This window comes from Pristis pectinata, chromosome 11 (genome assembly GCF_009764475.1).
Source record: "Pristis pectinata isolate sPriPec2 chromosome 11, sPriPec2.1.pri, whole genome shotgun sequence".
In the NCBI taxonomy this organism is placed as follows: Eukaryota; Metazoa; Chordata; class Chondrichthyes; order Rhinopristiformes; family Pristidae; genus Pristis; species Pristis pectinata.
Window position 1 is genome coordinate 63,873,981 of NC_067415.1, and position 25,482 is coordinate 63,899,462.

The following is a 25,482-nucleotide window of genomic DNA, read 5'->3' on the forward strand; positions in this document are numbered from 1 at the left end:
AATTGTAATGCCCTTTCTACCTCCTTGGAGTGATAGACTGTTTGCTGAAAATGGATTGCTTATTTCCAGACTGGACACTGCCTTTGCTAAATGATGGGAAGTGGTGCTTTGAACACTTGTGATATTCACACTGTTTGTTTTTGAACAACATATCGATTGTTAAGCCACAGCAAAGATAACCAATCAATCACATTGATGTCAGAACCACAATTCAATCTTCCTGAAGCACTTTTCCCAGCTGGCTGACTTAATCTTTTAGCAGCTTTTGAGTTTGAACAGATGGCACTTCACTTCCCATTAACCAACCCTTTACTTGCACCATCCTTTGGTTTTAGTAATAACACGTTACAGCTGAGTGACATTCTGTACGTGAAGTAAATTGTAGCCAGCTGTAACCCATGTTATCAGAATGTGTAAGATAATTACAATGAAACAAAAAAATCAAGCTTGTGTCACTTGAACAGAGCGGAATTATGGAAGATATGTACATGCAACAAATAAGTATTGTTTTGTTAACTTTTTTCCTTTTTATAATCTCTCATTCTGTACCTTGAAGCTTGCTAGTCAGTTGCATCTGTAACCATATGTATCTCTAAGACGACTCTGTGTACAGCTGTCAAGTTGTACCTAAAATCTATTAGAAAATGACAACCTGGAGAAGGCCTGACTCATCATACTGGCTCCTAGCTTGACAACACTTCAGATTTTAACATCTACCCTGGTTTTCAAATTTTCCAGGGCCTTGTTGAAATCTCAGTGATTTCTACAATGTTATTACTAAATGGGTGGCTGAATCTTCAGCTGTTTCGGGTCTGATATTTGGAGTTCCCTCACAACTTGGTCCACCTCATAACATTTCTCTCTAACTTACCCTAAAATCTACCTCCACAGCCACACTCCCTTCCAAATTGCTCCTTGTGAGGGTTAATTTCAAATGTGTTTTTTTTATTGCTTCTGTGAAGCACATTGAAACATTTTACTACATTAACATCACTAAATAAAGACAAGTTATTATTGACAAGTTATTACTGTTTGGTGTGTAAACAGAAGAAAATAAAATTATGTTTTGAAGTATAAATCAGAAGTTCACACCTCAAGTGCTTATATGTTCAAGCTCCTTGCAAAATGATTACTGGACATTAATTTCTTCTTAAACAATACAGTTTTAATAATTCTCAACAAGGATAAATAAAGATAGCTATCCTACAGACTAAACGAAAATGTCATTGTAATTGAAACTGAGAAGACATTAAAGGGAAATATTCTGACAAATCATTCTCTGGCTCATCTGTAAATGAAATGTCAAAACAACTACAAGCTTTAGGCCCACCTTTTCACAGGTGTAGGGACTTAACTGACACTCTGAGAATCTGTCAGAGATGACAGAGGAAAAAGTAAAGGAGCTTTCATCACCCAAAGTCCCTTCAGCTCCTGTGCACCAGGAAACCCTTTGGCTTCCAAGCTGAATGATATAACTGCCACCAAAGTTAAAGCTGCTTCTCTCAGCAACTCATTACAAAATGATGAAGTACTGCAACTAGGCCAGTAGCTCAGTTCTGTTCTTCCTCAAGTCATCAAGTTCATTTCATCCTTCAAAGTTCTTTAATATTACAAGTGGAATTGCTGGACTGAAAACCACTAATAGCTTGTTCAGATATGGATATCTGGCACAGCATCAAGTATCGTACAGGCTGAGCACTGTATCTTACCTGGGTCTGTAATCGTTTATAGGATTAGTCATTGAGTTCAGTGCTTAAATGGCAAAGGTTTATACAAAATAAAGTGTATTTGTGTGGAAATATGAAGGAGGAAATTCTTCTTTGATCACCCTGACAAAACAAGTGTGAGAGCAATTTCTGCTTAACTCTCAACATTTGGTTTCAGTCAGAATCAGAATCAGATTTATTATCACTGACATACAACGTGAAATTTGTTGTTTTGTGGCAGCAGTACAGTGCAAACACATAAAAATCTATACGTTACAAAAATAAATGGTGCCATAAAAGAATAATGAGGTAGTGTTCATGGGTTCATGAATCATTCAGAAATCTGATGGTGGAGGGGAAGAAGCTGTCCCTGAATCATTGAGATTGGGTCTTCAGGCTTCGGTACCTCCTTCCTGATAGTAGTTATGAGAAGAGGACATGTCCTGGATGATGAGGGTCCTTAATGGTGGATGCTGTCTTCTTTACGCACCATCTCTTTAAGATGTCCTCGATGGTGGGGAGCGTTGTGCCCGTGATGGAGCTGGCTGAGTTTACAACCCTCTGTAGCCTCTTGTGATCCTGTGCATTGGAGCCTCCATACCAGGCTGTGATGCAACCAGTCAGAATACTCTCCAGCGTACATCTATAGAAATTTGTAAGAATCTTTGGTGACATACCAAATCTCCTCAAACTCCTAACAAAGTAGAGCCGCTGGCATGCCTTCTTTGTGATTGCATCAATGTGTTGAGCCCACGATAGATCATCTGAGATGTTGATGCCCAGGAACTTGAAGCTGCTCACCCTTTCCACCACTGACTGGTGTGCGTTCTCCCAACTTCTCCTTCCTGAAGTCCACAATCAATTCTTTGGTCTTGCTGATGTCGAGTGTGAGGTTGTTGTTGTGACACCACTAAACCAGCCAATCTATCTCACACCTGTATGTCTCCTCATTGCCATCTGAGAATCTACCAACAACGGTGGTGTCATCAGTGAATTTATAGATGGTGTTTGAGCTGTGCTTAGCCACACAGTCATGAGTGTAGAGAGAGAGTGGAGCAATGGGCTAAACATGCATCCTTGAGGTGCACCTGTGTTGATACTCAGCGAGGAGGAGATGTTATTGCCAATCCATACTGACTGTGGTCTCCCAATAAGGAAGTCGAGGATCCAGTTTTTAGAGTGAGGTACAGAGGCCCAGGTTTTGAAGCTTAGTTATCGGTACTGAGGGAATGACAGCATTGAACGCCAAGCTGTCATCGATAAACAGTAGCCTGAAGTATGTCTTGTTGTTGTCAAGGTGCTTCAAAGCAGAGTGGACAGCCAGTGAGATTGCATCTGCTGTAGACCTGTTGTGGCAGTAGGCAAATTGCCATGGGTCCAGGTCACTGAGTTTGTCTGACCTTCAATATAGATCCATGTCTGAAACTTTTCTTGCCTGTCTCTTACATTTGTGAGCAAGGAAATAAAACATTTTTCAAGTGTGTTTGGAAGAGCCCTGGAATGATCTTGAGGAGCAGAAGTTGAGGGGTTTGGTCACTTTGGCTACAGGAAGATCATGTCACCAAGTCCTGTGGGCAGCAGGTCTTGTTCAATCAAAGTGTTTCTCCACCTGCTGTTCCAGTATAGCAGAAACTCTGCCTGCACTCCTCATATATGCAGGCTACAGCCTCCTCATCTGCTGTGTACTCTTCTCTCATTACAGTTGTCAGTGGGTCAGGAACAGCCTGTTGCGGACTGAGGCTTTTATCATCCAGATTGCTGCTCATCTGAGTTACACAGTCTTTTTTTCTCTATTTGGTAGTACCTCAGGTTGAGGATGACATGTCTCCACTGCAGTTCTGTGGGCTCTAAGGTGTTCACTTCCCTGGCAATGGATTTGGATGATTTTTAGGAGATTTTGTGGTACCTGCTCCAAGTAGTCCAAATCGCCAAAGCATGCAGGAGGGCTGGGATCAGTGCAGCCTGGTAGACGTTCAGCTTCCTGCCAGGCATATGCTATTGATCTTCAAACCCTTTTCTTCAAATGTCCAAAGACTGTGTTGCACATTGGAGTCATAGAGTCATACAGCATGGTAAAAGGGCATTTGGCACACAATCCATACTGACCAGTGAGCACTCATCTACACTAACCCTATGTCCCAGCAGTTGGCTCATATCCTTCTATGCCTAAGTGATTCAAGTCTTCATCTAGAGAATTCTTCAATGCTGTCAACAGCTCCACTTAACCACTCTCTTGGGCAGTGCATTCCACTGATCACTCTCTGGATGTAAAAGGTCCCGCTCATATCCCTTCTGAATCCTTGAGGTACTCCACTAATAGCAGGCATCTAATCACTAAAACAACCCTCTACGGTCACCCTCTGTCTCCTGTTGCCGACCCAATTTTGGATCCAGTTTGACAAATTGCCCTGGATACCATGAACCTGGACCTTTTGGACCAGTCTCCCTTTAGAGACCTTGTCAAAGCCATTACCGAAGTCCACGAGAACTCTTCTTCTGCTCCACCCCCATCAGTGCCCTTGGTTACCTCCAAAATGTTCATTTAGATTGGTCAGACAGGATCTGCTCTGAATCTCTTACCCCTTATTCTAAATCTATGCCCTTTTGTTTCGACTTTCTCTGATGTGGGGAAAAGTTTCCCGCAGTCCACCCTTTCTATACCCCTCATAGTTTTATACACCTCATTTATGTCCCCTCTTAACCCCCTCCACTCTAGGGAAAACAGACCTACATGTGCTGCCATCTTCAAGGATCTCTGGACTTGTACTCCAAGGTGTCTCTGTTCATCAATGCTCGGTAAGACCCTCCCATTCATGGTATATGTCCTAGTCTCATTAGTGTTCCCAAAATGCATCACCTCAAATTTATTGAATTGAACTCCATTTGCCATTTATCAGCCTATTTCACTGACACATCAATATCACTCTGAAGCATAAGATCATACTGTCCAAGACTCCACCAATCCTTGTGATCATGTCTCCTACATTCACATCTAAATTATTCATGTATATTACAAACAGTAAATGGATGGGCACATGAATGAGAGGGAAATATGGGCATTATGTAGGTAGGAGGGAATAGCTGTGTCGACATAACATTGTGGGATCAAGGGCCCGTTCTGTGCTGTACTGTTCTATGTTCTGAAGGTCCCAGCACTGACCCCTGAGGAACACCACTTAGTAACAGACACCCAATCACTAACAGAACCCTCTACCATCACCCTCCGTCTCCTACTGCCATGCCAATTTTGGATCCAATTTGCCAAGCTGCCCTGGATCCCATGGCCCCAACCTTCTGGACCAATCTCCAATCTCCAATGTGGGATCCTGTCAAAGACATTGCTGAAGTCCATGTAATCCTCATTTACTGCTCCACCCTCACACTTGGTTAACTCTTCAAAATGTTCATTCAGATTGGTCAGACAGGATCTGTTCTTGACAAAGCCATGTGGCTGTCTCTGATTAGACCCTGTTGTTCCAAGTGACCATTAATCCTCAGCAATTTCTTCAATGACTTCCCTGCTACTGATGTGAGGCAGTGGTAAGTTTCATTATTGATATCTGTCTTCAATGATAAAAGCTCTTGAAATATGAAAAGTGGTCCACGGTTTCAAGGGCCATGTATGACCTTTATTATTTGGACAGGAGGTGGGGAGAGGTGTTTTGTGCATTGGGGCAGTTTGATAGAGGACTTTGTTTTGTGGATGTTTAACATAAGGCCCATTCTTTCCAATGCATCACTGAATGAGTCAACAATGATTTGGAGCTCTCCTCCAAATGTTCATGTATGTGTTGTCTGTATGCTGTGACTTGATGGCCGTGGCTGTAGGAAGCTTGGTTCAGTAGTGGAGGTGGACATTGAGTAATTTCCTATTCCCTCCTGTAGATTAGTTCCACTCTAATGGAATGCTTGTTGAAGGTGAGGTGCAGTATTGTGGCAAGAAGGACTGAGAAAAGGGTTGGAGCAAATGACACAATTTTGTTTGACCCTGGACTGATCAGCATTGAGCCTGTGGTGGATCTGATGGTGAGAAATTGTGCCTCCCATACACTTCATGGAGTTGTGCAGTGATGATCACATCATTGTATCGTACAAAGGAGGGAAATCACACTGCAATTCAGGGAGCATCTCTTCAGCCACTGGGAGGAAGCACTTGAGGAGGACCCTCTGATGGCTTTTTCCAAACAGCAAGAACTCCCCTCTGTGATTACCGCACAGTATTCTGCATGGGCGGCACCTACCTTCTAGTCTTCATGGAAACCTACTACACTGCAAAAAGAAACCAGAAAGGCACAAAATTGTTGAAATAGCAATATTGTCAAAGTTAACATAAATCCTCCCAAAGCGTTTTCCAATATTTTCTCCAAAGGAGGGTTTTGCAAGGGGAGTGAAGTATTTAAAACCATGAAGGATGTAATTGGAGCAGATCAAGAGAAGCTGTTTGCATTGGTGGAAGGTTAAGGCAGAATGAAAGTGATTAGCAACAGGCCCAAAAGTGACATGAAGAATATTTTTTTTAAAAACACTGCAAGAGATTAGGATCTGGAATGCACCACTAGCATGAGGTAGATTCAGTTGTAGTATTAAAAAGAACCTCAATGGAAAGAATTAACTGGGCTATGAGAGGAGTGGAGCTAAATGGTTTGCTCTTACATAATGCTTCTGTAACTCAATGGGACAAATGGCCTTTCTCTGTGCTGCAAGCATGTTGGGATTGTGTAATAGGCAAGCTTTCAAAGTACATTTGTTTTAGCTTTCTGATCTGACAGAGTATAATTATAACACACTTGGCTAACATGAGGGTTTTTGCAAATGCAAACACACTTAATGTTCCACATCATTACTATCCTTTGCTTAGATGAGCATATTTTTAATTACAAACATATATTTTTAACAAGATTGCCATTATCTCTACTCACCACTACTCAATATTTAAACATTCAATTAAGTCAATGCATTTTCTGCAAAAGATTGAACGACAGATGGCATTATGAAATATAATGTACGGCATATCATGACTGGCTATGAAGTGATGATTTAAAATGACTCACACAAATGAGCAGCATTTCTAGCATTTTAGAATGTGACTGCTCGTTCTGTGATAACAATGCATTCATTACTGGCTACAAACAGTGAAGGCTCACTTTCTCAATGATCTCTTTGAGTACAGGCCCTCCCCAGGTTATGGGAGGGTTCAGCTCCTGAGAACGGTTCACAACCACCACAGTTCGCAAGTTGGAAGTGCGGCTGTGACCAGAGTTCCTGTATAATATCTGGAATGAATTTGCAAGGTTTTGGGAACAGTCCATGCAAAAAAATCTATAAGAAATTATTGGTTGTCAAAAGGCTATATTGTACGAGTTTGAGGTTCAATTAGTTCCCATGTAATGTCTTCAATGTGAGACACAGTAATGGAAAGGTACTTCTAAAACTAACAAAGTTGAACACTAGTTTGGCAAGAGCATCCACAAATAAAGCTTGAATAAGTGCTTCATGTTCTTAAATGAAATATAAGTCCTATGCTTTCCAGGATATTTAGAGACAGACATTAAAATTTGGATTAGGGAATCCATGATAAAACACTGGTTCACTATTGTAAATTTGATTACACAGTGGCAATGAACAACCATGGCAGCAATGTATCACTAATTTCACTTTCATTGACCCTTTTTGAGATTATAACCTGGTGACTAATGGCTCCACATTCTAATAGTCATCAATTTTAGTCCTGTACAAACTGTTTTTGCCGACGATCAAATGAAATTTCATACTCTGATTAAAGTCTGCCTGGTTCAACTTGCAGTTCAAGTTCAGAAGAATTTATCCCAGTCTTTAGATGTGCATCTGTTTCAGATAAGGAGGTTTCAAGCACAATATTCACCCAAACCCATCTTACTTCTTAGTTACAAGATTAGTTCTCCTGTAAATACTTGGCCTGAATGGAATGCATCCTCAATTTTCTGAAAGAGAAAAATCACAGAGACTTCAGTCACAATCTTTCATCTTCATTTGATGCAGGAGCAGTGCTGAAGAATTGGGAGATTGCAGACCCCACTTGGGGTAGGCACATACCAGGGAATTCCAGGCACATCAAGTGAACACCAGTGTTTGGGAGCATCAGGTCACCACACACCAGGGAAGACATTACTGGGGACATTATTGAGGAGGAAAGCATTAGATAAGACGGCAGGTTGGAAAACTATGGACCGTTTTGCTTGGAAAAGATGTTAAAAGGTGATCTAAAAAAAGCTTTCAAGATGAAGATATACAGTATTTTGAAACAGTAGATGGGGGAAATCTATTCCCTCTGATCAATGAGTGGTCAACAACCACGTTCAGTAGAATTAAAATTATTGGCAAAATAACCAGACAGGCGAACACTAATCTGTTAGCAGATGGAAGAGAATAGGTGATAATCAGCATGAGGTTTCCATGTCCAAATATGGTCCGATGCCATAAGCCTTAATAGGGTCAGTAGTCAACAATGAGCAATTTACAACAAACATCTGCAAAGCTATGAGTCTGGAATCACATAAGGTCTGATTGTTGAGGATAGCAGGTTTCTTCCTCTGAAGGAAATTAATGAACTTCGTTAGTTTGTGACAATCCAGCAGCTTCATAATCACCATTAGATTCTTAATGACAAACTGCTTAATGAACTGAATTTAAATTCCCCAGCTGCCATGGTGGGATTTAAGTTCATATATCCACATCTACATTCTATTTGCAGATTGCAAGTCCAGTAATCAATCCATTGTGCCATCAATCTATAAATCATTTCAAAATAGAATTGGACAATCATTTAAAAATTATGAATTTACAATATGAGAAACTGTTAACCAAAATGAGAAAAACAACCATTTTTTTAGATTTAGCTCAGTCATAATTCACCTTAGAGTCTCTTTCTTACCTGCAAGTTTACATGATTTTGTGTTTTGTATTTCTGAGCATACGAGGTATTATCCAGGAAAAAATAATACCGATGAAGGATCATTGACTTACAAGGTCTGCATTTCTCTCTCTACAGGTGCTGCTTGGACCTGGTGAGTATTTCAGAATTTTTCTGTTTTTATTTCAGATTTCCAGCATCCGTAATTTTCTTTGGTTTTCAAAAAAAATTAATCCTACCAATTTGCCATGGCTTAATCTAGGTGGGGCAATATTGCAAAACATCACAATGGCTCCACTCTCAGGAATGAAATGATTATTGTTCTGGGTAGAGAATCAGTGTAAAAGCAACAGTTTGAAAATGTAGTAATGACAACTATACCTTGTGAAAATATCGATAATATTCCAGAATAGAACAGAGAACATTACAGCACAGTACAGGCCCTTCGGCCCACAATGTTGTGCCGACATTTTATCCTGCTCTAAGATCTATCTATAACCCTTCCCTCCCACGTAGCCCTCCATTTCTCTCTCATTCATCTGTCTAAGAGTCTCTTAAATGTCCATAACGTATCTGCCCCCACAACCTCTATCAGCAGTGCGTTCCACGCACCCACCACTCTCTGCGTAAAAAACTTACCCCTGACATCCCCCTTGTATCTTCCTCCAATCACCTTAAAATTATGTCCCCTCATGTTAGCCATTGTTGCCCTGGGAAAAAGTCTCTGACTGTCCACTCGATCTATGCCTCTTATCACCTTGTACACCTCTATCAAGTCACCTCTCATCCTCCTTCTCTCCAAAGAGAAAAGCCCTAGCTCATTCAACCTATATATCAATGGAAAAAATATTTTCCTCTGTAGGCATGAACCATTATCTCCAAAGCAATATGACATTCACAGATAAATAATTTACTGATATAAAACGAAGTGGTTAAAAAAATCTGCACATTCTTGCATGTTATGGAGCTTTTTGACATTTTCTTTGGAGAATCCTTCTGGCATTAAAAGTAACACCACCCATTTCCTCTCTCTTAGAAAATATGGACTCTAGCCCTCCTTAAATATCTCTCTCAAACTGTATTTACTTTGGTCCTTACAGATTCTTCAATTATTGTAAATAACTAGTGCAGCTATTGGAAATTGGTAAGTCCTTATGTTGACCAGTAAAGGATGCAATAGCTGAGGAGCACAAATCCATAAAAATCCAACCACACATTTTGAAACACGATGGACGGATTTTCATCCTAGTAGTCTGGAAAATTCTGTTGGAGCAGATCAGGCTGACTTTCTTCCCATTTCAATTAATAACAGACATTTTACACTGGCCTAGAAACTGATTATTGTGGGTGAGCTAATGATTAGTCATGGAGTCATAGAGAGATATAGCATGGAAGCAGACCCTTACACCCACCAAATTCATGCTGATCATTAAACACCCGTTAAACACTAATCCCTCATTAATCCATTTTTTATTCTCTCCAGATTCTCATTAATTCCCCCATGTTTCTATTTCTCACATGTCTTTGGGATATGGAGGCAGGTGCAGTAGTGTAGTGGTTAGCGTAACACCACTACAGTGCCAGCGACCCAGGGTTCAATTCCAGCTGCTGTAAGGAGTTTGTATGTTCTCCCCATGTCTGCATGGGTTTCCGCTGGGTCCTCCTGTTTCCTCCCACATTCCAAAGATGTACGAGTTAGAAAGTTGTGGGAATGCTATGTTGGCACCAGAAATGTGGCGGCACTTGCCGGCTGCCCCCAGAACACTCCACACAAAAGATGTATTTCGCTGTGTGTTTCGATGTACATGTGACTAATAAAGATAACTTATCTTATATAGGAGGAAACTGGAGCACAGGGAAAATGAGCAAAACTCCACATAGATAGCACTCAAGGTTGGGACTGAACTCAGGCCTCTGGTACTGTGAAGCGGCTGCACTACTAGCTGTGTCACTTTGTTGCTCAAAAACTACTACAACAAAACTTCACCAAGGCCGAAGACCCAAGGACCAAGGCACTGGGTGTTAATCAGTGGCTTTATTCCATATTGTGCCATTTCAGAAGATAAGAAGGTCTGTGACCAGGGCCGTGTCTAATTAGAAACCAGAGAAAAATACAGCACAATACAGGCCCTTCGACCCACCATGTTGTGCCGACCTTTAAACCACAAACTAAGACTATCTAACCCCTTCCTCCCACAAATCCCTCTATCTTAAATTCCTCCATATGCTTATCTAGCAATCTCTTGAACTTGACCAATGTATCTGCCTCCACCACCACCTCAGGCAGCGCATTCCATGCACCTGGGTGAATGCATCTGGGGCGAAAAACCTCCCTCTGGTATCTCCTTTAAACTTCTCACCCACTACTTTAAAGCCATGCCCTCTTGTAATGAGCATTGGTGCCCTGGGAAAGAGGCGCTGGCTGTCTACTCTATCTATTCCTCTTAATATTTTGTATACCTCTATCAAGTCTCCTCTCATCGTCCTTGTCTCCAAAGAGTAAAGCCCTAGCTCCTTTAGCCTCTCCTCATAATCCATACTCTCCAATCCAGGCAGCATCCTGGTAAATCTCCTCTGCACTCTTTCCACCGCTTCCACATCCTTCCTATAATTAGGCAACCAGAACTGGACACAGTACTCCAAGTGTGGTCTAACCAGGAGTTTTGTAGAGCTGCATCATTACCTCGCAGCTCTTAAACTCGATCCCATGACTTATGAAAGCTAACATCCCATAAGCTTTCTTAACTATCCTATCCACCTGTGAGGCAACTTTTAGGGATCTGTGGATATGAACCTCCAGGATCCCTCTGCTCCTCCATACTACCTAGAATCCTGCCATTAACCTTGGACTCTGCCTTGGAGTTTGTCCTTCCAAAGTGTACGACCTCCCACTTCTCTGGATTGAACTCCATCTGCCACTTCTCAGCCTAGCTCTGCATCCCTCTGCAAGCTCTGACAGCCCTCCACACTACACACAACACCACCAACCTTTGTGTCGTCTGCAAACTTGCTAACCCACACTTCCACGCCCTCATCCAAGTCAATTAATAAATATCATGAAAAGTAGAGTTCCCAGAACCGATCTTTGAGGGACACCACTAGTCACAGCCCTCCAATCCGAATGCACTCCCTCCACCACAACCCTCTGCCTTTCTACAAGCAAACCAATTCTGAATCCACACAGCCAAGCTCCCCTGGATCCCATGCTCTCTGACCCTCTGAAGAAGCCTACATGTGGAACCTTGTCAAATGCCTTACTAAAATCCATGTAGGACCACATCTACTGCACTACCCTCGTCAATCTTCCTGGTCACCTCCTCAAAGAACCCTATCGGGCTTGTGGGACATGATCTTCCCTTCGCTAAGCCATGCTGGCTGTCCCTAATCAGTGCATGATTCTCTAAATGCCCATAGATTCCTATCTCTAAGAATCCTTTCCAACAGCTTGGCCCACCACAGATGTAAGGCTCACTGGTCTGTAATTCCATGGACTATCCCTACTACCTTTTTTGAATAAGGGGACAACATTTGCCACACTTCCAATCCTCCGATACCATTCCATGGACAATGAGAACTCAAGGATCCTAAGCCAACAGTTCAGCAATCTCCTCCCTCGCCTCGCGGAGCAATCTGGGGAATATACCGTCAGGCCCCGGGGACTAATCTGTCCTAATATTTTCTAACAGCTCCAACACATCCTCTCTCTTGATATCTACATGCTCCAGAACATAACCTTACCAACACTGACCTCAGCGTCATCAAGGCCCCTCTCTTTGGTGAATACTGAAGAGAAGTATTCATTGAGAACCTCACCAACTTCCACAGCCTCCAGGCACATCTTCCCACCTTTGTCTCTAATCAGTCCTACCTTTACTCTCGTCATCCTTCTGCTCTTCACGTACATGAGAAAAGCTTGGGATTCTCCTTAACCCTACTCGCCAAAGCCTTTTCATGTCCCCTTCTTGCTCTCCTCAGCCCCTTCTTAAGTTCATTCCTTGCAACCCTATATTCCTCATGAGCCCTATCTGATCCTTGCTGCTTACACCTTATGTATGCTGCCTTCTTCTTCCTAACTAGTTGTTCCACCTCTCTTGTCACACATGGTTCCTTCACCCTACCATTCTTTCTCTGCCTCACTGGGACAAATTTATCCCTAATATCCTGCAAGAGATCCCTGAACAACGACCACATCTGCATGGTATAATTCCCTTCAAAATGTCACCCCAATTTACACTGTCAAGTTCTAGCCTTATAGCCTCATAATTTGCCCTTCTCCAATTAGATATCTTCCTGTCCTCTCTGCTCCTATCCTTGTCCATGACAATGCTAAAGGTTAGGGAGCGGTGGTCACTGTCCCCAAAACTCTCACCCACCGAGAGATCTGTCACCTGACCCAATTCATTACCTAATACTAGATCTAATATGGCATTCCCTCTTGTTGGCCTGTCAACATACTGTTAACAGGAATCCGTCCTGGACACAACTAACAAACTCTGCCCCGTCTAAACACTTTGGTACTAAGCAGGTGCCAATCAATATTGGAAAGTGAAGTCTCCCATGATAACAACCCTGTTATTCTTGCACCTTTCCAAAATTCTGCCTCCCAATCTGCTCCTCAGTATCCTTGCTGCTACCGGGGGCCTATAGAATACTCCCAGTAGAGTAACTGCTCTTTTCTTGTTCCTAACTTCCACCCATACTGACTCTAGAGAGGATCCTTCCACATTATTCACCCTTTCTGCAGCTGTAATAGTATCCCTGACCAGTAACGCCACCCCTCCCCCTCTTCTCCCCCCACCCCCCATCCCTTTTAAAACACTGAAATCCAGGAATATTCAATATCCATTCCTGCCTGGTGACAGCAAGTCTCTGCGAGAGCCACGATATCATAGTTCCATGTACTTAACCAAGCTCTCAGTTCATCAGCCTTACTCCTGATACTTCTTGCATTTAAGTAAATGTACTTTAGCCCATCCACCTTTCTACTTTTATACCCTATACTCTGCTTCTCCTTCCTCAAAGCCTCTCTACATGTTAGATCTGACTTTACTCCATGGACTTCTTCCACTGACCTATCCCTCTCGTTCCATCCCCCTCGCAAACTAGTTTAAACCCTCCCATACCACACTAGCAAATCTGCCTGCAATGATATTGGTCCCCCTCAAGTTCAGGTGTAACCCATCCACTCTGTACTGGTCCCACCTTCCCCAGAAGAGATCCCAATGATCCAAAAATCTAAATCTTTGCCCCTGCACCGACTCCTCAGCCACACATTCAACTGCCATCTCCTCCTATTCTTACCTTCACTATCACGTGGCACTGGCAGCAATCCCGAGATTGCTACCCTTGAGGTCCTGTTCTTCAGCCTTCTGCCTAGCTCCCTAAACTCACTTTTCAGGACCTCATCCTTCTTCCTACCTGTGTCATTGGTACCAACATGTACCACGACCTCTGGCTGCATTCCCTCCCGTTCAAGAATACTGTGGACCCGATCAGAGACATCCCGGACCCTGGCACCAGGGAGGCAACATACCACCTGGGATTCATGCTCACTTCCACAGAACCTCCTATCTGTTTCCCTGACTATCGAGTCCCCTATCACCACTGCCTTCCTCTTCTCTTCCCTTCCCTTCTGAGCAGCAGGACCGGTCCCAGTGCCATAGACCTGGCTACTGCTGCTTGATCCCTGCAGGTCATTCTCCCTCAACAGCTTCCAAAGCGGAAAACGTGGTATTGAGGGGAACAGCTCCGGGGTCCTCTGCACTGTCTGGCTGTTCATTTTCTTTTTGCTTTTCTCTCCCCTGACAATCACCCTTCTATCTACTTCCTGGACCCCAGAAGTACCTGCTCTAATGGGGGTGACTTTCTCCTGATGCACAGTAATCTACGTAAACTCTCTCCCTCCCTGATGCTTGGCAGTGTCTGAAGCTACAACTCCAGCTCATCAATTCTGAGCCGAAGTTCCCCCAGCCTCAAGCACTTACTGCAGACGTGGTCACCATGCACCGCAGCAGTGTCCACTACCTCCCACATCATGCAGCTGCAGCACACCACCATGTCCTCCATCTGAACTAAGTCTTTCCCTACCTAGTTTTATCCCACTGAAAAGTTTATAACAGTAACAGGTAACAGGTAAACCTTAACTTTACCTACCAGCTACTCACCCACCTCGCCCCTTTAAGCCTACGCCCCTTAAGCCTAAGACCCTTGAGCCAAAGCCCAAAACACTCTGCTCCCACTCACTCAGCTGCCCTGGAAGGTCATGAGGGAGAGTGGGCAAGCAACTGAGCTAGGGACGTGATCTGGGGTTGGATCAGGGCTTTGTCTTAGGCACTGCAGCCAGATGTTGAGGGGTAGTAGAGTGAACAGATGGGAAACTGGGGAGCCAAAGGTGGTGGACATAGTTAGGGATTGATCAGAGATTAGGGGAAGAAATCAGAATTTAGTGGCGAGGGGGGAAGACACAAAAGTGATGGTGAGAGCACGTACAATGTCCAAAGGGAAGGATGTAAATGAGGGAATATGCCTGTGTGGGATTCCCATCTTTGGACTGGGACTTGCTCAAGGACCAGTGCTATGACAACATGGCAGTTCTGATCTGCTCAAATGACTGGCGAACCTCCTTACCAGTTTCCTCCCCCCACTAACAGCCTCCTGAACCAATCACCTCTTTCACACCTCCTTCCCAGTGGTGCTCCACATTCCTGTACTCTTAATTCTACCTCTCTCAGTTATTCCATTATTGTCACTTTAGCATTTCTCTTTGCACGACAATCTTTGCACCATTCTGTTGTATTTATTATTACCTTGTATGCTATTAGCTTCATGCAAGCAAGGGATTTCATTGCACCCTGGTGTACATGACAAATTAATCTGATCTGATGACCTAATTTTCCAGGCAACGTTCTGAGGAAACAAAGCGTGGGAATTATGTCCATCCATGTGGTCCCAGTGTACAAGTTATGTTTTTGGTGCAGGAACTATTTTCAACCATAAATGCCCGGTCAAAACTTAGAGTTGTGTGATTTGGTCTTTCAGTCATTATAATTACATTCCACTCTATAAGCAACTAACTTTCTCACATTGATTCTGACATAGATTATTGAAAAAACTATACTTAGAAATTTCCAGGCATTTTACTCTACCAATGAAGCTTGTTGCCATTACTTTCAGATTGGAATTTTAGATTTGTAAAGCAGAATTTCTTATTTTGTGTTGTCTCTTAAACTCCTTTGATGTTTAAACACCTGGTTATTGCATATGTTAAGTCCAGCAATAGATAAGGATTGCCTAAACTTACTAATTCTCAAATTTAGATGTGACCTGTGATGAACACAACCAAAGGGTGTTAGCACTGAGAGGCCCAAAAATCACTTTACATTTGTCTTTGGGCAAATTATAACTGCCTATCCATTGCCCCATTGCAGCTCGTTGGTATGGGCCTATTGAAATTTCACCCAGCTTGGAGGCTGGAAGGGGTGCAGAGGTGAATGCATAGCAAAGTGTAGCAGATGGCTAGATACATATCCTATTTCTAAATAGTTGCTGCTTACAATGATTACTACATCAACCACATAAACACATTCAATGTTGCTCCATGACTATAGAATAAAAGTACATTGTCAACCAGACTACTTGCAAGGACAGATATGTTCTACATTTAGTGGTGGAAATTTATGCCTGAATTCTGTTTTGTAATATCAAGTGAACAAGTTCCAATTACACATTGCTCCCTTCAATCTAATACCCAAGTTCAACTTGCTGAACTTTAGCAAGTACTGCAAGGAGGACACCCAAAATTTAGGAATTAGCCTGGTATAAATTAAAATGCCATGTATTGTATAATGTTTTCTATACATTCATAAGAAACATACTGACAAACTGCAGATGTTTTCATAGCATGCAATTATGTTAACTTAGTGCAAAGGATATTAGAAACTATAGAATGTTGTTAGAATAAAATATAGAATAGCTGATCATTCAGGACCTTTTCAGCAGACTGGATATTTTGCCAACATGATGCCCACAATGAGGCAGCTATGCAGATGTAGATGCAACTTCCCAAATGGCAAACTATAAAATGTCCCCTTGTGCACCAAGAGAGCTTCAACATTTAATGGGTGCAGTCCTCTAATCAATTCTTGATCTCCTAATCAACCAATAATCATCAGATCTGTCCCAGGTTCTGGTACCAACCGCCAACTGACCCATGACTCCTGGTCACACCTCTGACACCTCAATGACATAGCAGATGAGGGATCTGCGCAATTACCATTCAGTAGCATCAAATGCATTGAGACTTATGCATTATTGAATTTTGCCAGATAGGGCCCTCAGCCAAAATAGTTTTTGTGCACCACACAGCAACCTTCTAGTTTACTACTCAGTGCCAACAAATTTCCAGGCAAAAATCATTGGGAAGTCAAAGAGGAACTTGGAAACTAAATTATCAACAAACATTAAAATAATTTGGAAATTATTCAACAAAGGATTAATAAATGTCTGCTGTTTATGTCTGCTGAAGAGTGAACAGGATAAACTTACAGGCAACAAGACAAAATGGTGGAAATAATAACTCAATATTACAAAGCAAGCTAACAGGAAGGCCATGATACAGAAGGGAGGGACAAAAATATTTCAATCAGAATGATGGGATAAATTGATAGTTAACTTTAGAGACCCCTGGTTTGGACAGATCCAAATATTTGGTTGCAAACAGATGTGAGAAGTTGTAAACCTTGGAGTAAGCCAGGATCATATAACCAATAAAGCATCACATGCACAGGACCAATAAAGCATGAAACCCACTTGCTTATATTCTCTGTGTCTCATTACATTTTGCTGAAACACTAAGGCTAAGTGATGAATAGAATGTGTATTGTCCCAAATCATGGGTTAAATGTTGTTCACTAAGAAGGAGATTCCTTGTCAAGTTTCACATTTTAGTACCCAGGTTATCGGTATAAAATTGACATCTCCAGGTCATGCAGCATTGTAATTGAAATGAACCAGCAGGTGAAGCAGAGCAGAATCTATCTCTGGCCTACACCTGAAACAGAGGGCATGAACAGCAGCAACAACAACAACAATAATCATAATTGCTGCAGCAATATCAAGTGCAAAGTTCTACAACAACAGTAGTAACACGCACCACAACACCAACACAATGCACCGACATCGATACATTCAAGTCCATGGGAAGGAGGTGCAATCCTGAACAATGTTAAAAAGTGAGATGCAACAGCAGACTTTTAAGTTTTTAAAATGGATTATCCAAGTTAAATTTTTTAAATAAAACAATTATGTACAATGAAAAAGGGAATAATATTATTGTAAGAATGAAAATGGATTTTCATTCTTGTACTTATTGTACAGTATTGCTCAATAGAATGTCCTGATGTCCAGCCAATGACCCATAGCTGCTGGTCAGCTGCAGTGCATACAGCAGCACATCCTGGAGTTCATTGTCTACCAAGGAGATGGAAACACTTTGAATCTGGCCTCTCAGCTTTATTCTGGCCATGACTGCCACATGAAAGTGCAGCCCATTAAATGAATGGGGATCACTCACCTCTGGTTTAATGGTAAGCTTTGGTAAGCTTGTGCTTCTAAAAAATTAATGAAGGTTTATCTATGTTTTTGATTAATTAACTGCTGTTTCATGTAAATAACCACTGGAGGGAGAATAATTTGGGGGCTATGGAGAAATAAAGGATGAATGGGATTGAAGAGATTGCCTATCCATGAACTGGTAATATATTCGAGGGGCTGAATAGCCTCTTTCTGTGCCATAACATTTTCCACAGTTATATGATTGTATTACTCTTTCCATGCCAGGTCTCACCACCTAGATTTTAAGTTATTCTTTGTTTTGAATCTGTTAAACACCAGGCAAGGTTACAGAAGAGAATTATCTACTGTAATCCAGTTAAAATCACTAAGCATATGTATGTAACTGGCCAGCACAGTTCTCAAATATTTACCAGCAAAATTGACTTATTGCAGATCAATTTTCAATATAGTCACTGAGATTTAAAAAAATAATTTGTGAGCCTAATTGAAAAAGGTGTTGAAATACGTTAAAATGCTACTCCACTGGCTTTATCTTCCACTGTAAGCAATTCACATCCAATTTGCAATTTTGTTTCACTCCTTTGGCTTCTGATTAGAAATAAAATGGGATTGAAGATAGCAGAAAAGTTTTAAGAAACACAAAAATCTGCTTGTCAACCATCTGGGAAGTGAACCACAATGGAGAGCTGAGGCAATATATTTTGTCGGATTACAGTCTGACCTTGTTTCCACATTAGACTCACCAAATGGTATTCTCTCTTTCAAAGCAGACCCAATTTTTATATTATTGTCCCAAGAGCCTGTTTTACTTGCTGAGAAATAAGTTGTTCTTTGCGTTTTGTCTTGTACTTACATTGGCATGGAGTTTCCAGCTAAGCTTGTTGACATTCTGAAACTGTAGGGAATCTCTCTCCACAAGGGTACACTGGGGACTGTTGAGCATTTGATAACAATCATTCCACAGCACTATGGAATCATACCAGACAGACTGGAGCAGACAAAGTAGCCAAATATAGAGAAACAATAGGCTTCACATCATTCCTGTTTGTATTCCTTATCTCAGAGGAATTATTCATTTGACAAGACGCCATTAGAGGGAGAATTATTTCAACATGTTACCTAATTTTACTTAAAAGAAATGCATCCAAATCAAAATACAATGGTGAATAATCTTCGTATGTTACCAGCAAAAAGATATACTTGTGGTCCTAGTCATTTAGGTGACCTCTCATCTTCCCTGGGCTGACAGCAAAATATATTCAAAGTTCATTAAATTCTGCAGAATTCCTTCATGGGTTTGAACAGTCAACCAAAGGAAATGCTTTTGCCATCCTGGTCTCTCTCCCTTTTTAATTGAAAAGGCATTATTGTTGATTAACAGTGGCTTCAACAGACAGAAGGTGAAGAGGAAAGGATCCATCTCTTTAAGGGAAGGAATTTACACAGTGGAAAGCAACTTTAATCAATGCAATTACAAAGAATTGTTTAATAAAGCAACTGAATATTGAACAGTGAAATACTGAAGTTTCATGACAAGGACAATCTAAATCAAGTTAACTTTTATATACTGATTTACCCTGTTAATACATGATTCAATACTATCAGCCTCTACATTAAAATTTTAATATTGATTATTTTAAATAAAATGTCAAGTGAAGATGGAGAAATACTTATTGATCTATTACATTAAGCAGAATCTTCACTTAACTTCTAGAAGTTACATCATAACAGGATGAATAAATGTGATATCAGAAGGATGGAGCATAGCCAATGGACTAGTTGAGCTCAATGGTCTGAACCATGTTGTAATTTTGGACATTTTCAAATTAGTGCTATCTTAGTATACTTTAGCCTGGTGCTGTCCTAGCCACCTTTTACTTCCCCTTCATCTGTACTAAAATGTGTATTTGAATACTTACAGTTTAAATGTATACACTTTGAAATTACTGCCAAACAGACTTGTGGCACCATTCAATGTGCAACTGATGCTTAGGTGTTGTGAATGGTAAGTGCAATATTAATTAAGAGGAATACATCTCTTACCTTTGATACTCTGTTGGCAACTTCCCTGCCAACCGTTCAAACCCTGCACAAAGGTCCGAGCTGCAATAAAAGCCCTTGTCACCTGTATTTTTAGCTTTCGAGGCACGTCTCCCAATGGCTTGAGCTGGTCGGTATATTTGCTGATGCATTCGAGGTAGTCCTCTGTGAAATGTATTGGGGGTTACCAGCTGGAACATTCGTTCCAGTAAATGGGCCCAGAAATCATTGAGCATTTCTTCTAGGTTTACATTGCCACCTGTGTAGTACCGTTTTAGTTCTGTGAAGAGATCTTGGAACACTCCAGAATTCTGCATGTATAATTGGCCATATGTCCGTATAAACATATCATTCAGTGACTTCTCTGAATTTTCCAAGAGTTCTCTGAAGAACTCTGCAAAAATAAGAGCAAGAATGAATTAGATGTTAATATAAAGATTTAGCAGTCTTAATCAAATATTTAATATTTGAGATACTGAAATATCAATTATTTGAAAATGCATACATTTGAATTTATGCAATAAACAAAACTCAAGGGTATCAGTTTAAAAACAACAATCCCATTCAAAACTCTCTTCAACAATGTCACATAGAGTATCCATTTACTCTGGTACATGCCTTGTTTGTGAATGATAACATCAAGTGTTTTTTTTAATATCCATGGTGTGAATCACTTGTGATGGTGTTTTAATCATATGATGTGAAGGTTATTGTGGTGGCACAGCAGCATGTAATGAAACCCAAGGTAGCTGATATTGATTAATGTGCTTCTGGCATTATCAATTTCTACATGTGAGTTAAAGACGATAAGTGTATTGACAGTGCTTTGTACATTTGCATAAAACAGCACAATGTGTCTGGATGAGAACTGAGTTTGATCTTAACCACATACTCTCTGTGACTGTGTGGTTTTTCTAAGGTACTGCAGTTTCCTTCCAAATCCCAAAGACATGCTAGTAGTTTAGTTGGCTGCTGTAAATTACCTATATAGATGCTGTCTAGATTAGTGGCAAATAAATCAAAGGAGAGTTGATGAACATATGTGAGAGAGAATAAGTGTACAAGGATACCAGGAGATAAACAGAAAGGCAATGAGACTAATGGGATTGCTCGTCTTGCATCTGGCATAGACCTGTTGGGCTAAATAGCCACCTTTCATGTTGTTATATGTACAAGGTGAGGATGTAGCCTGTGACAAAATGTATCAAGATAGTTATACCCAGCTTCCTTGCACTTCTGAGTCATTCCCATGGGACTGAGGATGATGATTTGTTTTTGACTTCAGTTCTATAGATTCTTAGGTGACTATTGACGGAACCACAGACTCTTTCACCATTGGGGCAGGAAGTGCCTCACAAGATGGGTGGGAGAGAATGTGGGTGTTGGTTCATGTATACTTTCATAACATTGGAAAGACAAGCTAATTTGATCCTCATGTTCTCCATTAACTTACTGAGAGCTGACAAGTTTGGATGCAATCCCATTTTCTACCTGAATCAATAAGAGTGATTCAGGGTAACCAACTTGTCAGCACTTACCGAAAGTGTTAATATCAATAAGAAATGACAGGCTTGGTTCAAGGTTGTTAGAATAGATCAAATTTCCTCAACCAAGGTAACTAAACAACTGCCAGCATAGCAATCAGAAGCAAGTTTCTTTTCCTTGACAGAAGACATTTGAAACACCCTGGAATATTGCTGTATTGCTATTTTGGATGAGGTGCCTTTTTTTTGCAGTGGCCTATTCTCAGAATTTACAACAGAATAAAAAGTAATGAATTTTAAACATTCAAATAATCAGAATCAGACTAGACTGACAAAGGAATTCACAGTTCAATTATTTATATAATCAATATAACATTTGTCAAGGAGAATGGTTTCTCTAAAAGCCCAACTACCATGAGTCTATAATTTAACACTGTACAAACGCCATCAAGCAAGGTTGAAATTAGCTCACATCAATTTCCAACAAGATCTGTTCCAGTGGAAGGGACTCAAAGGCAAACTTTAAAACTTTGGTGCTGGGAGGTAAGCTGGCAAGGCAGCTTGTGTCCTCCAATGCCCCAGTTATAGAACTCTTGTTGTTATCCATGTAATTCAAATGAATGGCAGCAAAATGAGGCCTGGGTGACCCTGCTTTCTCATGTTATTTAGTCATGTAGCAAAAGCAAAGCTATCCCCAACTTGTAGATGGCAAACACTACAGTCACAATGCACCAGTGGAGAGAGTGAGAATCTTTAGGGAGCTTATCAAACATGCTTTTCCCTGGATGACATCAACCTTCTGAATAGTCCTGGAGCTGCATTCAGCTAAGTAGGTGGAGAATATTCCATCACGCTCCTACTTGGTCTTGGGATATATGGAGGTGAATCATTTGCCAAAGGATACCTAGCCTGCTGTGGTACTTGTGCCTGGTTCAATGGAGTTTTTGGTCAGTGCTGAACTCCAAAATGTTGATAGTGGGGGTCTCGGTTTTGGCAATGCCATTGAGTGTCAAGGGTATATGTCAGGCACTCATCTGGAGAGAATGTTAAATGTTATTTATTGGCCCAGGGCTTAATATTGTCTATGACTTGCTGTATGCAGACATGGAATGCATCATTTTCTGAGAAATCGTGACATTGTGTCACTTTTAGCTTAAGATGGAAAAAAGATCTGCCATGTGCTCTTTTCATCCCTTAAAATGAGCAAACTTGGTCTCAGTTTAACAACTCATTAGAAAGATGTCACCTCTGACAATGTAATACTCATATGGAGTGTCAGTCTAGATTCTTACGCTCAAGTCTCTGATGTGGTTCTGACATAGAGGCAAGAGTAGTGTCAACTGAGGCATGGCACACCGTTTGTAGGAAGCAACCTCAGTCGAGTTGTCCTCAGTTGGAATAAGACAGTTGAGAGGGGCAATAATAAGTGCAAGATAACATACTATTTTTTGTGGTGGCCAAAATGTTTTCAAAAGGCTATTGGTCTACTTTTGTAAAATTTATAATAATCACAATTTTTTTTAAACTGCTTCATCCAATTTGAATATTTCTGAATGTTCAGGACATGAATATTCCTGAATGCTCAGGACATGAATATTTCTGAATGCTCAGGACTGTTCCCTAATCACACGAGGTCTCACCATTTTGGATCACAACACTGGCCTTACCGTGTATATTCATAACGAGGGTGGGTGGCTTGCCACTGACAGCTGATTCTGGCCCAATTTGTTTTAGTGATGCTAATTCTGAGATAAATTATTAGCCAGGCCACTGGAGACAATTTCTCCAATATTCCTCAAAATAACATCATGGAATCCTTTACACCTATCCAAGGAATAAACAGGGTTTAATGTGAAAGATGTAACTGACAGTCCATTGTTTCCTCAATATAGGTTTGCATTTTATGCACAATTCTCTGCAAATTAAACTTTACTCTGCAATCTTTCAACTCGGAGCAAGAATGATACCAGATAAGCGACACCTACCAAGCTTGTATAAAAAGCAAGGAACATGGAACAACCGAACTTTTCATATCCCTCAAGTTCCTCAGATTGACTCATCTTTCTTGCTGTCTTAAGTAAAAATGACTAGATATGCACAGAGTGACTCTATACTTCCCTGAGAGTGGCATCTGCGGGCATTGATTCTCAGAAATTTGGAAACTACAGCCCAGTGATTTGCCAAGGTGCATCTCTCACTTCTATGAACTTGTTCTTCTGGAGGAGCCGCTGGATTACAGAGTTGTCCTGAGAGAATGGGAACTTGTGTTCTTCTATATGTATGTTTTTTTAATAACTGTTAATATAATGTCAATAAATAGGGAAAATATTTCCCAAGATTCACAGCTTTTATGCATCTAACATCTTTGAAAACCATGCATATTTACCTATGCCTCACTCCTTCTGCGACTGACCAAGAACTTTTCCTGCTTCTGCTACATATTCCACAAGTTCCTGTTTCCTTCGTAATTGTTCTGCAGAGACATACTTTATCAAAGTATCTGAGTGATTTAATTATTCCTATACTTGGTGTTCTTGAATGAGTATACACATAGGAAAAGTGCCAAAAGAAAAGGACAGTCTGTAGAAAAAGATCAGCATTGTTCTGAAATAAACAGCTGAAGTACCGTTCCTTTGATCCTTCTCACAAGTGGCAATATTATCTTCCTACCTGGTCTTCAGAGAAAAGTTCCTGTAGAAAAACACTTTGGATGGGAGCAGAGAGTGTTGAGGCAGTTAGGGAAGAAGGCAGCAGTACAACAATACATTCTTGCTCAGATCATCCAAACTGAGAGTGGTATCCTTGGGGAAATAGGAGATTGCTGCTGCCTTATTATAAAGTTGCTGTATATTTAACCAGAATTTCAATTTAATATGACAGGTATTAAAGCCAAAAAGAGTATAAATCCTTGATTAAAAATAACATTTTTAAGCATGCCAATCACAGTCATCCGAGACCCTGTAAATTTTATAAATACTTGTGTCTACTAAATGTCAGAACTTATTGACTTTAGCCTTAACATTTCAAAATAAGCTATAAGCCACTCCCTGGTATTACATCCAACAGTGCAGAATGTTTGCTGGGATACATGGATCTTGCTATATTCTTTCACGGATGTTGTCGATTATGACTTTACTCAATTTTAGTGTGAACTCAATGAAACAAGGCCCCCACAGTGAAACTCTGGCAAAACACTACACAGGGTGATCTGCAAATGATCCGAATTAGCTTCATGGAAGATAATAAAAACTGAAATTAAATTATGTTTCTCACTCTGATGGAAAACAACATGGCCTGGGTTTCTACTGCACAGCACAATGCTTACATGTAACATACGAATGAAGAATCTGTGAACAAATTTTCATAAAAGAAAACAGGGAACTTACTAAATTGATTGCAAAACTCTGTAAATTTCCTTCCATGTTCTCCATGCTCTAATGCTATGGAAGTGCCTGGATATCCATAATGGAGACAATGGCATGCAAAGCCTGCCTGGATGTCATTTACATGACCTACATTTACACATGCAAGGATCACTCACAAGCACACAGGCCTTTGTAGTGCATGTGATACTCACACAGTTAAAATGTCCATACCACAGAGTCCAGCACTGGCAACACACTGCAGATAAAAAACTTACCACACCTTAAAGGGTCACATCACCACTAACCACCACCTCTCTCTTGTGACCCCACCTTGCCCTCCCCTTTGTTTGAACCCAACTCTTGAGGTCCTACCTGCAAACCAATCCAACTTCCTATTTATTTCCTCCACTCTAAAGGTGAAGAGT

At 41.0% G+C, this 25,482-nt stretch overlaps 1 protein-coding gene across 1 annotated transcript in view; it reads right to left on the reverse strand.

Moving 5' to 3' along the window:
• Positions 1-25,482, reverse strand: part of LOC127575957 (glypican-6-like) — a 785,436-nt gene that overhangs the window by 308,415 nt on the left and 451,539 nt on the right. Inside the window, 3 exon segments of the mRNA XM_052026233.1 lie at positions 20,212-20,247; positions 20,249-20,384; positions 20,386-20,602. Of these exon segments, the coding sequence (XP_051882193.1) occupies positions 20,212-20,247; positions 20,249-20,384; positions 20,386-20,602 (389 nt within the window).